We start from the raw sequence: 15,413 nt of genomic DNA, 5'->3' as shown, positions 1-15,413 counted from the left end.
GAACATTTAAACACAGTACATTAGAGCTTCAGAGCATTTTCAAATTAATCTAATTCCACATTTTCAAATTAATCTAATTCCACACTTTATTTTATGGATGAAGAAACAGGCCCAAAGAGGTTAAATTCGTCTTCTAATTTCTAAAAGCTCATTGGTAGTTATCAGAATTCCAACAGGAAATGGGATAGTTTGAGTTGGATTTATTTACAAAAAAGACTAATTACAAAGGTATGGAAGGGGTATAGGAAAGCTTCAAGGGATTGTGCAGGAACTTGGGGTTTAGCAACTTCAGAGCTGTCAGCATTTCCAGGTGCAAAAGAACAAGGTGAAGGACAGGAGACCCTGTAAGAAAGTGAGTCCTATAGGATCTACCACCTTGACTTCCTGTTGAGAAACATAGCCAGTCTGAGGCCACTCCTAGAGTCCCAATATCCTTCCTCCCTCAGATCCCCTGCTTGGACTCCCCCATTGACCTACCCCAGTTGGTAAACAGAAAGCAAGGGAGCCCCTCTGTTTTAATTCATACAGATTAGCCTATGAGGCAGAGATTATGGGATATGAACGGAGAGTGGATCTGAGAAAACTCAGGAACAGATAGCAAAGTCAGGATTTGAATTCATATTCTTGCTCCTACTCTACCCTACCCTACCATCCATTCAAATATTTGCCTACATCCACAGATCTTATATTTGTAGAAATACTTTATGGCCCAGGATGATGTTAGCTTCCTCTGGAGTCAATCTTGATTACCAAATGCTTGGAATTACCCTAATCCAATTTCAGAGTTTGAGCCTTTTTCCTAGGTTACTCAGATGTCTGGAGGCAGGGTTGCTATCCAGGTAAAGGCCATTTTACTTCCAGTCCATCCTGACTTGTAGGCTATCTCATCCTTACTTTTGACCTTCCAGGTGTTGTCAAAAATGCAGTTTAGTCTCTCAGCGGCTTAATTCAGATGCACAAAAATTGCCAGGCCAGAAGCAGCCCTGATTGTAGGCACACCCTCTGGATCCCTGTCATCTCTTCCAGAATCTGGCCAGATAGTTCCTCATTATCTCAGTTCTTTTATGCATGTATTTTCATTATTATTATTTTAAAAATTTTGTCCAGCATTCTTAGTCCTCTTCAGTGAGAGGGTTGATCAGAATTACCTAACCTGTGATAATCAGAGAGGGAAATCTCTCCTTGATACAATATTTCTCCAGTTTTTTTATTAGGAAAATTCTTCGCCCTACCTACAAGTGTTCTCAAGGTATCCCAAGGCCCATCTCTAAATGGAAGTGGGATGGACTCTGACTGAGATTATGTTTCTGAACAGTAAACTTCAGTTCTGCTGCCAAACCTTTTACATACATAAAGATATATGTATAGCATCTTTATGATATTATAATTCTGTCATTTACCAACTGTGATTTAATCTTTGTCAAAAGCTTCGGGGGGGGGCGGCCGAGTGGCTTGTTGGTTAACAGTTGACTTGGGAGCATGAGATCTGAGTAGCAGGGCCCTGGTTCCGATCCCACATGGGCCAATGACGCTGTGCCCTCTATAGCTAAGATGGTGAACAATAGCTAGACTTGGAGTTGGGCTGCCGTGAGTGGCCGGCAACAGCGTAGGCTGCAGTGGGGCTGCAGTGGGCTGCCATAAACTACTGTGAGTGACTGGCAGCCTGCGTGAGCTGCCGTGAGCTGGTGTGAGCGGCCATCCAATGACCAGTGACCCATCTGCCTCAGCTGGGAAGAGTGCAATGTTCACAATACCAACATGGGCCAGTGAAGCGATGTCCTCCACAACTAGATTCAAGAACAAAAGGACAGCAACTTGTCTGTTCCCCTTTCCCTATTCCTCAATGCTGTTCCCTCCCCCAATTCCCCAATAAAATTAAAAGAAAAAAAAGGTTCAGGAAGCCTGCTATTTGTGGATCTAAGCAACATGTTACCTCTCTATTTCCTTATGTTTCTTTTTGCCCTGATGCAGAATGTCAAGTTGTGAGTTTACAAAGAAATATAATCCTCTTGGTTTCTGCATTTATTAAAGCAATATAAATAGAAAGCATTATATCTGATTTGTATTATTTAGATTCTTCTGAAATGCCTTCATTGAGTTAATATTATCTTCTTGTCTTTTAAAAATATTAAACAAATTTGAGGAACATATTAAATTTTTACAAATCCATATTCAATTGCATTGTATTGCCCAATGTCCTCTATATCATATTCTAAGTAATAAAATATAGAATTCGATGTCAGAAAAAGACTCGATTCTTCATATGAATATGTGTACTCTTATGTGTTTTCTTTTTATTTTAGCAGCCAAACACACAGCTAAATTTAGCAATTAATTGAATTATGTATTTATCTCAGGTGCTTGATACCTTTTATTAGCTTCCTGATTGACAATTTAAAATTATATTTACCTTATTTTATATGTAACTTTCAATACTTTTTAGAATTAAGAGTACAATACAATTAAGTATATTGTATTTCCACTTATTTGAGGATACAAAGAAAGAGGCAAACTTGTCACGTAAAACAAAAGCTAGCTAGCTAGGAAATCCTTGCCCATTTCAAGCTTGAAATTAACCATTTTGCTTCTTCAAGAACAAACCTGAAAGCCCAAGATAGGCAATGATTTCACTTGTGTGCACCAATACCATATTAGATGCCCTTTTAGATTAGAAAAAGGCGCTCCTTTTATACAGACAAGTTGCAAACATGCACATCCTCTGGGTGATCCAATTAGAAAAAGGCTTTTATTTCTCCAGCTGGGCACCCTGGGCCAGGCTTGCAAGCTGAGGGCAGGCTGGGTACTGGCACCACATCTGTCCCTTCTGCCTACACACAGGCCTCACATTTAAGTTGTAAGTTGAACCATCTGAATTTATGCATATTTGATTATCAGCTATGAAAATGGAAATTTCATATGATTCAACCTGATACATGCCATGTAAGTTTAATTAGCTAAACCATACCATTTAAGTAGTGAGAGAGCCTTAGGACCAACTCCAAGCCGTCTTTCAGCATTGCATTGGGGTTTGGGTGCCCGTAATCAATAAAATCTTTAAAATTATTAAATCAATTCAAAGTAAAACAAAGTGAGCAAAAATAAAAAGATGGCTCTGATAAGACCTGGAAGGGAGGCAAAGCTGGTCTAAAAAGTTATGGTTTTTAGAAAATATCTTTATATAATTTTAGATCTCTATAGTAAAAATGCTATTGAGAATTTAGGCATTTTAATTTTCCAGACTTGATCTTAATGACTTTCCAGTGTTTATTGTTTTGCGTCAGGATGGGGTAGAGGATCATCTACTTCCACAGGAGTTTGGAGGTTTGACAAGTTGTTGGAAATACTAAACATTATATATCTATTAGTCCATCAACATTTTTTTTTTCAGCGTGATCACTGATTCCCTAAATACTTTCCTAATGACATCAAGTCCAAAAACACATGTGGATCACATAGATTCCAGTTGATATGAAGAGTATTAAGTTTCCTTACTATAAATTTACTTGTCAGTTTACAAACCTTTAGAAAAAGCTAATGTCACTTTGCTTCCTTGAGGACAACAGTTGTGTAGCTACTAGGTGGTTTTTTTTTAAATTACTATCAATATTTTTTTCCTGCTTTTAACTCTTTACTACTCAGCTGTTTCAGCCTTTGTTTTTCTCCCAAGCTTGAATGTAATTTGAATTATTTTTCTACCTTTTTCATAGAACTCATTAATCTCAGTTCTTGGAGATGGGAAGCCCCAAACCTGTCTACTTTATTTCCTTGCAATTTTCACTGGTTTTCCTAAAGTTATAGCATTCTGGAGTTCTCTGAGAATTTACACATCTATTTTTGCTCCCCACATAAGTAGATGCTTTTTTAATGCTCTTAAGCAATTCAGATATTTTCCCCCGCTGTGGTGCGATTTAAAAAACAAAGTAAGGAATTTAATTTCCCCCTTTCAACTGGTGGCTGATGATTGCCGAATCGGTTACAGACCTCATCTTCTCTCTCAAGTAAGTATATGGCACATGTGTGTGTTAGGGGGAGGTTAAGATCCTAAATGAGAAGGCTAAACCTCTCAGCAGTTGAAACTAATCAATTACTCATTAATGATAGTACAGCTGTTAAAAATTTTAAATGAAAAGTACAGGCGCACATCTGATTAAATTTAGCCTGCCAATTCTGGAGCGCCATTGTCACGAATAAAACCACCCTCCCCAATTCAGGCCCCAGTTCCAGAGCGCTGGCTGAAATCCTCCCGCTTTTGGCAACGCGGGCCTCCGGGCGCTGCCCCAGTCCTCCCAGGGCAGCCAGCGGTTCGAGACTGCGCTGCGGAGGCAGGGACCAGAAGAGGGCGCCGTGGCCGCGGTGAACGCTGCAAATGCTTCGGGTCTAGCTCAGAGGAGGACCCGAACATTCGCGAGAGACTTTTTATTTTTTGCGCCATGCTGTTGTCTCGTGCGGTCCGGGCTTCTGCTTACTCCAGATGTTCTTAGGTGGGGGCCCGGTTGGAGACGGCAGAGACCCTTGGCCCGCACAGCACTCGCGCTGCACGCGATCAGTTTTGTCTCGGCTCGTGATTCCCAGCAGCGCCCTCCCCTGGGGCGGGCCCGGACTCTTGGTGCTGAGACGAGTGGGCGGCAAAAAAGCCGGTGGCCCACAGGGTGAGCGGCTGCAAGGAGCGCCGAGGCTCCAGCGGCAAGGCTGGCGCCGGGACCAAGGGGCCGCGGCGATAGAAAGAAAAAGATCAGGGGAGGAAGAGGAAATAGAGCAGATGAAGGAAAACTGCCGCTGAGCCGCGAGGCGGATCCTTTCGGCTGCAGCTACCGCTGTTCCGGGACGCAGCCCATGGAGCGTGCCAGCCCGTAAGGTGTTGGCCAGGTAACCCCACCCAGAGGACGCTCTTCCTGGCCCCTCCCAGAGCGCCTTGCGCGGAAGGAGCCGGTGCCGCGCTGCGTGTGGCCAGCGCACGCCGCGCCTCAAGAGCGGCGCCCTTGAGCTGCACCGCGGAGCAGGTTTGTGAGTGACTTGTCCGCCCGCCAAGAAAAGGAAGCGCCGTCCCTTCCAGTTCAACCCGGCTTCCCCACCCCTTGTACTCTACACCCTGCAGCGGGCGAGCGGCGCGGCCACGGAGGCGCCGAGGAGGGGCGAGCCGCCGCCCGGCGGCGGTGTCCCTTCGGGGGAGAGGTCGGCTGAGAAGAGGCGGCGGCGCGGCGCGGAAGGCGCGACGCGCGATGGCAGCTGCTTAGCCCGGCGCGCACGGAGCAGCCCCGAGCTGTGGCTGGTCAGACAGTGCGGCTGGTCCGGGGGCGCCGCCGCCGCTGCAGCCGGGCCGGGAGACATGAGCACGGAGGCGGGCGAGGGCATCACTTTCTCCGTGCCACCTTTTGCCACCTTGGGCCCCTGTGCCTTCGCTGAAGGCGGCAGCTGCCGGAGGGGAGGAGTGGCAGCCGAGGGCGAGGACAACCAGCTACCACCGCCGCCACCGGGCAGCTTCTGGAACGTGGAGAATGCCGCCGCCCCTGGCACCGGGTGTCCCGCTGCCACCTCCGGGAGCAGCGCCACCCGGTGCCGGGGCAACTCTGGTGGCGGAGGCGGCCGACGGACCACAGTGGCATATGTGATCAATGAAGCGAGCCAGGGGCAGTTGGTGGTGGCCGAGAGCGAGGCCCTGCAGAGCCTGCGAGAGGCGTGCGAAACGGTGGGCGCCACCCTGGAGACCCTACATTTTGGTAAACTGGACTTTGGGGAGACCACGGTGCTGGACCGTTTTTACAATGCAGGTGCGTGTGTAACCCCTTCCCTATCCTCCACGGTCAGGGACCATGTTTTCCCTGGCCGTTGGAGGGGTTAAAAATGTTTTTTCTGGTCAGGAAAAAAAATAATTTTCTGGGCGGCAGGAGTGCTTCCTACTTATTTACTGCTTGCCCCAGTCGCTGCGCGACTGCCTCTGGCGCTCGCCGCTCTTGGGCGAGAGCGGGTGCTGGTGCAAGAGCCTGTGTGTATTTGTGCGACAGACCGAATGACACCCACCCGCCCGCGCTGGAGCCCTGGGGTCCATGTCTTCCTCATAAAGAACTTTTGTTCCTCAGCAGTGCAAGATACTGGCCCCAATCAGCCCTTCATTCAGTGCCTTGCTTTCTCGTGTGTTCGGTTTGGCCCATATTTTCCTTCTGTATCTACCTGTGACTGTTTGAGGTGACGTTCTCATTTGTGTGTGTGTATGTGTGTAGTTTTGAGAGTACAGACTTATGCCACACAGCTAGCTGTATGCACGCAATGTGTCTATATGAATTTGCATGTCATGTCATGATCTTCCCAACTCATTTTCTTAAGTTTAGTGGCTTGAATTTCCCATCTTTTATCAATTTGAACTTTTAAGTAATTCCAAAAGTAATAACCTTGTAAGTTACACTAAACTTATGTGATGTCTTTGTTAGGATTTCAGTGAAAGAACCAGGGTCTGTTTTTTATTACCCCATATACCATGATGGGCCGGAAAGTGTATAATTTAACGTTGTTTAAAATGCTGATTCGCTGTCTTGACAGCCAAGACTGAATTGGCCATTAAAATGATTGCTAGCATAATCCATGAAAAAAAAATGTATTTCAACCTGTCACAGATTTCAGAAAGTATTATTGTAGTTCTAGTGACTGAAGCGATTAGCTGTCCGTTAGCAAATGTTAGGAATAATAACATTATTGAAATTAACCATTAGCACCCTGTATAACCAATATTGAGAATATATACATGTTTATTTTTATAAGTATGGGCAGAAGATTTGGTCTAATGGTTTCAAACAGTAAGGTTCTTGCATTTGTGATCACATAAAAGGTTTTATTGGGTTGTAGGAAAGTCATGATGTATTTTTTCTATGTTTTTCATTGCAAAAATGCGTCATGACTTTTCCGACAACCCAGTATATTCTAATCTTGTTCTCAGTTCTGATTCTAAGTCTCTTCAGAACACCTGAAGTAGGCTTATGTCAGTTTTGGAATTCGGTCCAAGCTGAATATTTTAAGAACAAGAACTTCATGTTAAGGAAGCCAGACTAAATAAACTAGGACCTTGGTATTTTTTACAGTCTTGGTCTTCATAACTGAACATGAGTACAATATATCGTAGCTTGGTTCTTTGGGTGGCTTGCTATAAAAATGGCATAAACATAACTTTTCTAAAAATTACAGCATTTTTATTTTTGGATTATAATTTGGAAGAAACTTCGAAGAACTGAAAGATATGTGAGGGAAACACCCAGCCAAATAGAGTATTTTTACTGCACTGATAGGGCTCTGTGAAAATATCTTAAACTCAGCCGATTTGAAAGTCTTCTCTCAAGGCTCACTTACTGTTTATTCTCCAAATACTGTCTCTGGGAAAGGGAAAAAGATGAGAAGGGACTGTATCGCATTTAATCCTCCAAACAAGCTGGTGAAGGAAGTACCTACTTGCGTCTTTCTTAGGTGAGAAGACCAAGGGATCTGTAACTGGTCCCAGGACTCAGGTAGTAATTGGTCAGTGCTGGGAACCCACTTCTAGTAGCCGACTCTAAAAGGTCATGCTCACTGCCTCCATTTAGTTGAGCTGATTTTCTGTAAGAGTCAAGAGAAGCTCTCTATCTTGGACTTACATGACAATTGGTAGGGACCTTATGAGCCATGTAGGTGCAGTTGTGCGACAGCTGGGAGACTTGCTCTGGGAAGACCAGTGTTTATAGGCCAGCTGGGTCCCATTCCACTGCTTCCATCATCCTGCACAGGTCCTAGTTTAACCCCTGCTTATGTGAGTGACATGAACTCTGAAGATGTGCCACAATGAAGATGGGTATCAGTTTTGTACAAGCCCTTTGTTTTCCTAATCTGAAGGCAGCTGAGTTTAATGGTAGTAGAAGTTTGCTTCTGATGTCTATGAGAGTACTTAACTCCTCCTCCATCAGGATTTAGCAGATTTTTCTGTGAAGGGCCAGATGGTAAACAGTTTAGACTCTGCAGGAGGCCTTTTACAACTACTCAGCTCTGAGGTTGTTACAGGAGAGCAGCCCTAAACAGCACCTCAACAAATGATCTTGGCTGTCCAATAAAACTTGATTAACGGACACTGAAATTGGAATTTCATATAATTCACAAAATATTCTTTTAAATTTTCCCCCCAACTATTTAAAAATGTAAAAACCATTCTTAATTTGTAAGCTGTACGAAAACAGGCCTGGCAGGATTTTGGCCTCTGGGGCCCTGCTGACCTTTGCTGTATGTTCACCCCCTTCCACTAGAAAGCGGAATCAGTATGATAGAGTGGAAAGAGCACTGCCCCTCAACTTAGATCTGAGTTTTCATCCTGGCTCTGTTCTGAACCATGTAATTGTGAGCAAGGCCCTTCATCTCCTCCAAAGGCTTATTAACTGACCAGGGATGGAAGTGGAGGGGGAAGTTGAACTAAGCTTCTAAGATTCCCTCATTTAATCCTGTGAGTTTGCAAAGGTAAGGCCGCATGGCATGCTGGGACAGAGCATTGGAACAAGAGTTTCAAGATCTGGATTCTGTCCTTGGTTCTCTGATTGGGAGCAAGTCATTTCAAATCACAGAAAAGAGTGGAGGGTTGGAATAATTGGTTTCTCGGACTCCCTTCAGCTGTCAAATTCTGTGCTTCAAAATTAGAACTTTACTAATATAAACTGAATCATTTCAGTCCATAGACTTATATATGCCATGTCCCCCACCCCATGAGTTCAGAGTTGGTGGGGAGGGCAGTTTCAAAGCCTGGCTATATAGCAGGGCCTCTGAGAGGGTCCATACAGAATGCCTTGAACGCCTAGGAAACAGATTTTGGAATCAGACTGGTGGGTGGGGCGGGTTCAAAGGTGACACCTGAACTGAGATGGAACAGTAAGCAACTTAATGGGCAACTTAATGTGGGCCTCAACACGTAAAAGGAATTTTGGTGTTCAAATAGCTCAATTTAATGGAATGAATAAGAACTTAGTTGCATTATTTACACGCTTCTCCTATCTTTGTGTTCTGGCGTCTTTTTAAAGAATAGATTACAGTTAAGTTTTCACTGAATTCCCATTTGATTATTATTAACTGTAATCTAGTTTGTTCTTTAACTATACTTGTTCTTTCATTCCTGTTCTGAGGGGAAACTAATGTTCTATCAAAGCTTTTATGAAAATATATTTATATATACAAGACTATATCACTCAGGTGGCAAATGCCAAGCTAACAAATCCAGCCCCCTGCATTGTGGGCAGTAAATCTCTGTAAAAGCTAAGAGGTGTCATTGATGCAGATGTTAGTGATACAGAGCTGCTGCATTTAGGTAGACAGACCCCCACCTGGCAGGGTCTCAAAAAATTTTTTTTAATGAACATCATTTCTGTGAGGTGTACCTAAATAGGCTTTATTCCCCCATTTTGCTCATGAGAAAACTGAACATAAAGAGGTTATATTTATTCATATAGGTTAAATGCTTTAAGGTTGCTGATTAGAACCAGCAGCACACTTTGCCTTAGAAACAGTTTTCTAGATGGTAGTTAGATTGTGGGATTAGCCTACAAGACGCCATGTTAACTCAGTGTACTTGAATGTGAAACCCATCCACCATTTTAAACATTCAGGAAAATTAGGTTCCTAAAACGTGGGACTTTGAATACACTTGTCCTTGTGTTTAGGATCCATAACTTTTGCTTTCACCTAGCTTCTGGTAGCATCTTGGCTAGATGTAGGAACATAACTTTGGATTGGTGGTGATGAGAGGAGGGGCTGTGATGAGGTCAGAGACAAAGGAAGGATTGGGAGGCTATAGGAAGAGGAGGGAGGCTGGGCAGGGGAGAAGGATGCTCAGAAGGAGGAAGCCATGCCAGCACGGATCCCATTAACACTTTCTCCTCTTTCAGATTTCTACTCCTAGCCTTCTATTTATGGCCCTTGACTTCCTGCTGATGTAAGACCCAGGGACATTGGTCAGTTCAAGGCCACCTCACTCCCTCTCAGTGGGCACAGGATTAGGTCAGCTGCCAGCTTACCCTTTCCATGCCATTTACATACGCCTGGGCTTTTCTCTTAGCCAGGCTTACTGCAGATTGCAATCTTGGCTTTTTACCGTGTAGCAACAGTAGGTAACAGGAAAGAAACACATGCTGGTTGTAATTTTAAGAATTTAGCTGTTATATTTTAATCTGTATTATGGTCCCACTGTCCTTGGGCTTGTGATGAAAATCACTCACTTAGGCTATGTCCCTGGAGTGGCACCTGAACTTTCTGGGCCTTGGTTCCACTTGCTCCCAGCACAGCTTCTTAGCAATTACAATTGTACATGTTAAAAAAACAAAACAAACATAACCTGTGTCTCCTGTCTAACAGACTAAGAAGTTCTTGAAAGTCTTCAAGCTCACTTCTGCATTTTCTACTTCTACGTCCAGTGAGACTTTTATGTAGAAGGTCTCATATACTTTGAGGGGGAGAGTGAAGTTAGTATTTCCTAAATAGTGGTTCCCATGAGCCAGTTGAAAAATAAAAATTAGAAGACTGACATGTGTTGTTAACATTTTATTTTTCCAATTAAGGATATATAGAGAAAAGTCAACAACCAGCCATCTACTGCCATTGTTTCTTAAAACAAAAAACAAAACAAACAAAAAAACAAAACCCCAAAAATCATTGTATTATATTAGGGAAGTCATAACCTTAGAGTAAAGTATAGCTTTTTGCAGACAGTAAATGTATGGAAAACTCATTTTTTTCCCCATCTCACCATGGATGAGTGAAGACTTGATCGTGCCAATCAACAGAGCAGTGTTTGAAAACCTCTGACCTTAACTACCTTACTGCTCCTTCCCACCATGCAGTCATTGCCTCTGCATGGCAGAAACAAGCCTTAGCAAAATTACCAAAAGAACAAACATAGACAAACTATTAGGAAAAAGTCTGTTTAGGAAGGAATTAAAAAAAGAATATCCCAATGGTGCCTCACGCATGGTTTTTCTCTGGCCTTTTGACTTTCTGCTGGCTTGCCATTGGGGCAGCTGCTGCCCATCCCCTGTGAACCCAAAGCACTGTTCTTCCTTTTGCTTTCTTGGAGGCAAAATTATAATTTTCCAAAAAAGAGCTTTACTAGAAAATTGGAAAAAAGCAAAACTAAAGAGAAAATGCCAACGCCCCAAAGTAAATTTGTTTGTAGTGCACCTGTTTCTTACTAATCAACTGCAGATTGTCATGACCGGCCTTGTTTCCCAGGATCCTGGGATCTTGGTTTCTGTCCTCAACTCGTTCACCTGTGTTCTGTTTAAGACATTGATCAGCTAGTAGTTCAAGTTGGTTCTACTTCTAGGTGAAGCCTAATTGTAAGTGCCCAGCATGGCCTTGTCTCACCTGTGGCCTTGGTGGTACCAGCCTTCTGGGAGTTCTCTGCTACAGGTCACTTCCTCTCTGGTGGTTACAGGGACTCTCCCTGCTTCCTGTTTTGGAGACCTGGTTAGAGGCCCATTCAGTTCCTGTTTCTGGTTTGCAGGATAAAATTGGTTCACAGCTTCTTTATGAAGCAGTGGGAGATTGACAAGCACAAAGCCCAATGAATGTGCAAGTCTCTCTTAACAGTTAGCAACTGTGTTTGTTTTTCAAGTAAGTTGTCCCAGGTGGTTGCTTCAAACACCACCCTAGTCCACATGGAGCAAGGTGAGAGTTGAGAGTGTGGTAAATGAGGTGGGAGTGGACAGTTGTGGGAACCCACAGCTATGTGGATATTGGGAAGAAACCAGAAACCCACAGCTTTGGAAAAGGTATATTGAAAACAGCCTTGCTGTCCCATAATTTGGATATAGGTAAGCGGGGAAACTGGCTATACTAAAGAAAGTTACTCTTATTTTCAGGGAGCAAAATTAACTTTGCAAGTGTTATTCATGGCATGAAAGAAAAAATAGGAAAACAAAGCAATTATTAATTATTTAAAAACCCACTGGTGATTCTAATACATTGGCTTCTTAAGTTGCTTTCATGTATTGGCTTCCCTCTCTGGCTGGAGATGCTGACTAAAGATATTGATCAAAATATGTGCCAGGTTATTGGAGAAGAAGAAAGGGTATGAAATATAGCTGAGTTTAAAGTTTTGTCTAATCCAAAAAAAATGTAAAGTGAGTGTTTACATCTTATGTGAGTTTTATTTTGTAGTGTTTTTTTTTGTTCTCTGTTTTTTGTTTGTTTTTTTTCCCTAAAGAAACGTAAAAGATATATAACCCAGGCTATATTGTGGTAATATTCTTAGGGGAGGCAGTGGGAGGAGAGAAAATGTAAATGTTACCAGCATCTCTTACAAAAAAATCATAGAAGATCAGGTCTGTGTAACTTAAATGCCACAGAAGTTGTACAGGGTAAGAGTAAACATTCCATAAAAAGCAAACCTTTTCTGTTACAGTAGGTAATCAACAATGAAGCACGCAATTGCCTTTGGTATATGATTCATACAGGAAGGAAGTTATATTCCTTTGTACAGCAAGTCTGTAAAAATGGTTGTGACCAGTTATATCAGTATTTTCCAACANGTGTCTTTTACTCCTTTTTCTGGCTGAATACTATTCCATATATTGGTATATAATACATTTTATTTATCCATTCATCAGTTCATGGGCATTTGGGTTGTTTCCACTTTTTGCAGAATAAAGCTACAATATACAAATTATTATGAATAAAACTGAATGTATAAGTTTTGGGATGGACATATGTTTTCAGTTCTCTTGATTATATTCCTAGGAGTGGAATTACTGGCTCATATGGTAACTCTATGTTTAACTATCTGAGGAACCGCTAAACCATTTTCTATAGTGGATGCACCATTTTCTGGTACCACAATGTTTGAGGGCTCCAATTTATGCATATCCTCACTAATGCTTGTTATTATTTGTCTTTTTCATTCTAGATATCCTAGTGGGTATGAAGTGGTATCTCATTGTGGTTTTGATTTGCATTTCCCTAATGACTAATGACGTTGAACATTTTTTCATATGCTTTTATTGGCCATTTGTGTATCTTCTTTGGAGAACTGTTCTCCATTTTAAAATTTGTCTTTTTATTATTGAGTTGTAATAGCTTTTTACATATTCTGCATATAAGTCCCTTATCAGGTACATGATTTACATATGTTTTCTCACATTTGTCGGTTTTTTCATTTTCTTCATAGTGTCCTTTGAAGCACAAAGGTTTTAATTTTGATGAAGTCCAATTTATCTGTCTTTCTTTTGTTACTTGTACTTTTGGTATCTTATATAAGAAACCATAGCCCAATCTAAGAAGGTCATGAAGATTTACACCTATGTTTTCTTCTAAGAGTTTTATAGTTTTTGCTCTTGAATATAGATCATTGATCCATTTTGAGTTAATTTTTATTTATCATGTAAGGTAGGGGTCCACCTTCATTCTTTTGCATGCAGATATCCAGTTGCCTCAGCATCATTTGTTGAAAAGACCATTCATTCTTTTACTATTGAATTTTCTTGGTATGCTTGTCAAAAACCAATTTACTATAAATATGAGTTTATTTCTCAGTTCTGCTCTATTGATCTATGTTTATCCTTATGCCAGTACCACATAGTCTTGATTACTTTAGCTTTGTATTACATTTTGAAAAGGAAGGAACTTTGAAAAGGAAGTATGAGACCTCCAACTTGGTTCTTTTTCAAGACTATTTGGGTTCCCTTGAATTTCCATATGAATTTTAGGCTTGTTAATTTCTGCAGAAAGGTAGTTGGGTCTTCTTCCTAGTTTTAACTGTCCATGATATTCTTTTTTTTCTCATTAAAATTATTTCCTTCTGTTTCTTTTGTATGATCTCAACTTTCGCTTCTTATTTATTGGCTATTGTACTGATCAGTGAACCATAGATTGCAGTTTTCAGGTTTTTGGCATTTATTGTCATTTATTACACCCAGGGGTGTGTGGATTTTCCTTCCTCCCTTCCTCCATCCCTTCCTTTCTTCCTTCATTCCTTCCCTCCTTTTTCTCCTTTCTCTTTTCCTTCCTCCCACCTCCCCTTCCTTTCTTCTCTCCTTTCCGGTGGGTTTGGCACTTATCAGAATTATGGATATTAGTAGAGTCTGACTTGAGAATAAATGAGAATCACTACTTAACCTTTGTCTGCTTATTACCTAGAATTTAAATATTTGAATGTGAATAGTCAAAATATTTCTTGAAAGGGTAATTGTGGTGATAAACATGCCCCTTGAGATTTGGTTTCTTACACAAAATATAGAAAATCTGATTTTTATAAGAAAAAAAAATCCTGACAATTTATTTTCCTACAAAATACTTATTAGTTCATGTTTCTTCTAAAAGTAATCCCAGTCTGTAAATATTTCCAGGGTGATGAGTAGTATAGCACTCTTTGTTTTGCAGACTCAACATCTTTTTTTTTTTTTTNGTGAAAAAGATTTTGAAGCACATACGCTGTTGAAGAGGATCAGTTCTGACATCTTGGTCCATGTAGCGTTATTATGAGAAAGAGTCATGGTAGCGCCACTTAGGATCTAGTGCCCTCTTGCTAATGAATTCCAGTGATTTCGTGTTAACAGTCTTGTAAAGTAATCCATCAAAAAACTAACTTTTCAAAGGAGGAGCTTACAGCCTCGATTGAGTTCTGGTTGCCAGTTGCTTGGCCTGGAGCTATATAAATTAGTCATTCTCCAGGCAAGTTGTGGGCTATTTTCTGGGTATGGGAGTGAAATGGACTGCCACGTGACAGACCAAGCCTTTCTCTGGGGTGAGCCAGAGAGCTGGGTTGACAACACAGCCTGGGGATGCTTCGTTTCCTTGCTTCCCTGAGAAATTCTGCCTCCTGAGTCTGCATCGCTTTCCCCTTGTGTCAGAGCATATTCGCAGCATTTCAGTTCTGTGCTTCTTACTGTGATAGATGCACTGAAGAAGGGCCAAAGAGAAGGGCCATCAGCGGGAGGATGGAGGCTCATACCATATATGTTTCCATAGGAAAAACACTAAGGAAGGAGTCAGGAGGAACTACCTTGTACTCCCCATTTTCCCTACCTAACTAATTCTTTTTAAACACTTTAAAAAATTTAAGTTATGAAGCATTTCGGTCCTAAAGTACATAAAATAGTATATAGTACGGATGCATTCACTACCTAAATATGATAGCTGTTAAACATTTTGACATTTGTTTCACTTCTCTCTCTTTTAGAGAAATAAATTATTATAATATTTAATTATTAGAATAATAACTTATTCTGGACAAAATCAAAAGTGCCTTTCTACCACACCACTTTTTCCTCCTGGGAAAGTGCTTCTTTCATTATAAGTGCTAAATTAGAATTTTCAAAAATCTAAGTTGGCAAATGTCAAATGTTTAACTATTATGTAATGAGAAAACCAATAAGATATTAAAATTCATTCAAAGGAGAATTTGAAGAGCAGATGCAATACACACACAC

The 15,413-nt window shown here is 41.6% G+C and overlaps 1 protein-coding gene across 1 annotated transcript in view; it reads left to right on the top strand.

The window, feature by feature from the left end:
- Window positions 1-5,061: 5,061 nt before the first annotated feature.
- MAP3K5 (mitogen-activated protein kinase kinase kinase 5) overlaps window positions 5,062-15,413 on the top strand; it is a 203,596-nt gene continuing 193,244 nt past the window's right edge. The window contains exon 1 of the mRNA XM_019648088.1: window positions 5,062-5,768. Within this exon, the coding sequence (XP_019503633.1) occupies window positions 5,327-5,768 (442 nt within the window). The 5' untranslated portion in view covers window positions 5,062-5,326. The remainder of the gene's footprint in view (window positions 5,769-15,413) is intronic.

The sequence above is a fragment of the Hipposideros armiger genome, unplaced genomic scaffold (genome assembly GCF_001890085.2).
Source record: "Hipposideros armiger isolate ML-2016 unplaced genomic scaffold, ASM189008v1 scaffold_120, whole genome shotgun sequence".
NCBI classification, from domain to species: Eukaryota; Metazoa; Chordata; class Mammalia; order Chiroptera; family Hipposideridae; genus Hipposideros; species Hipposideros armiger.
Note: the sequence above shows the minus strand (reverse complement) of the source record. Positions and strands in the feature narration are given on the sequence as shown.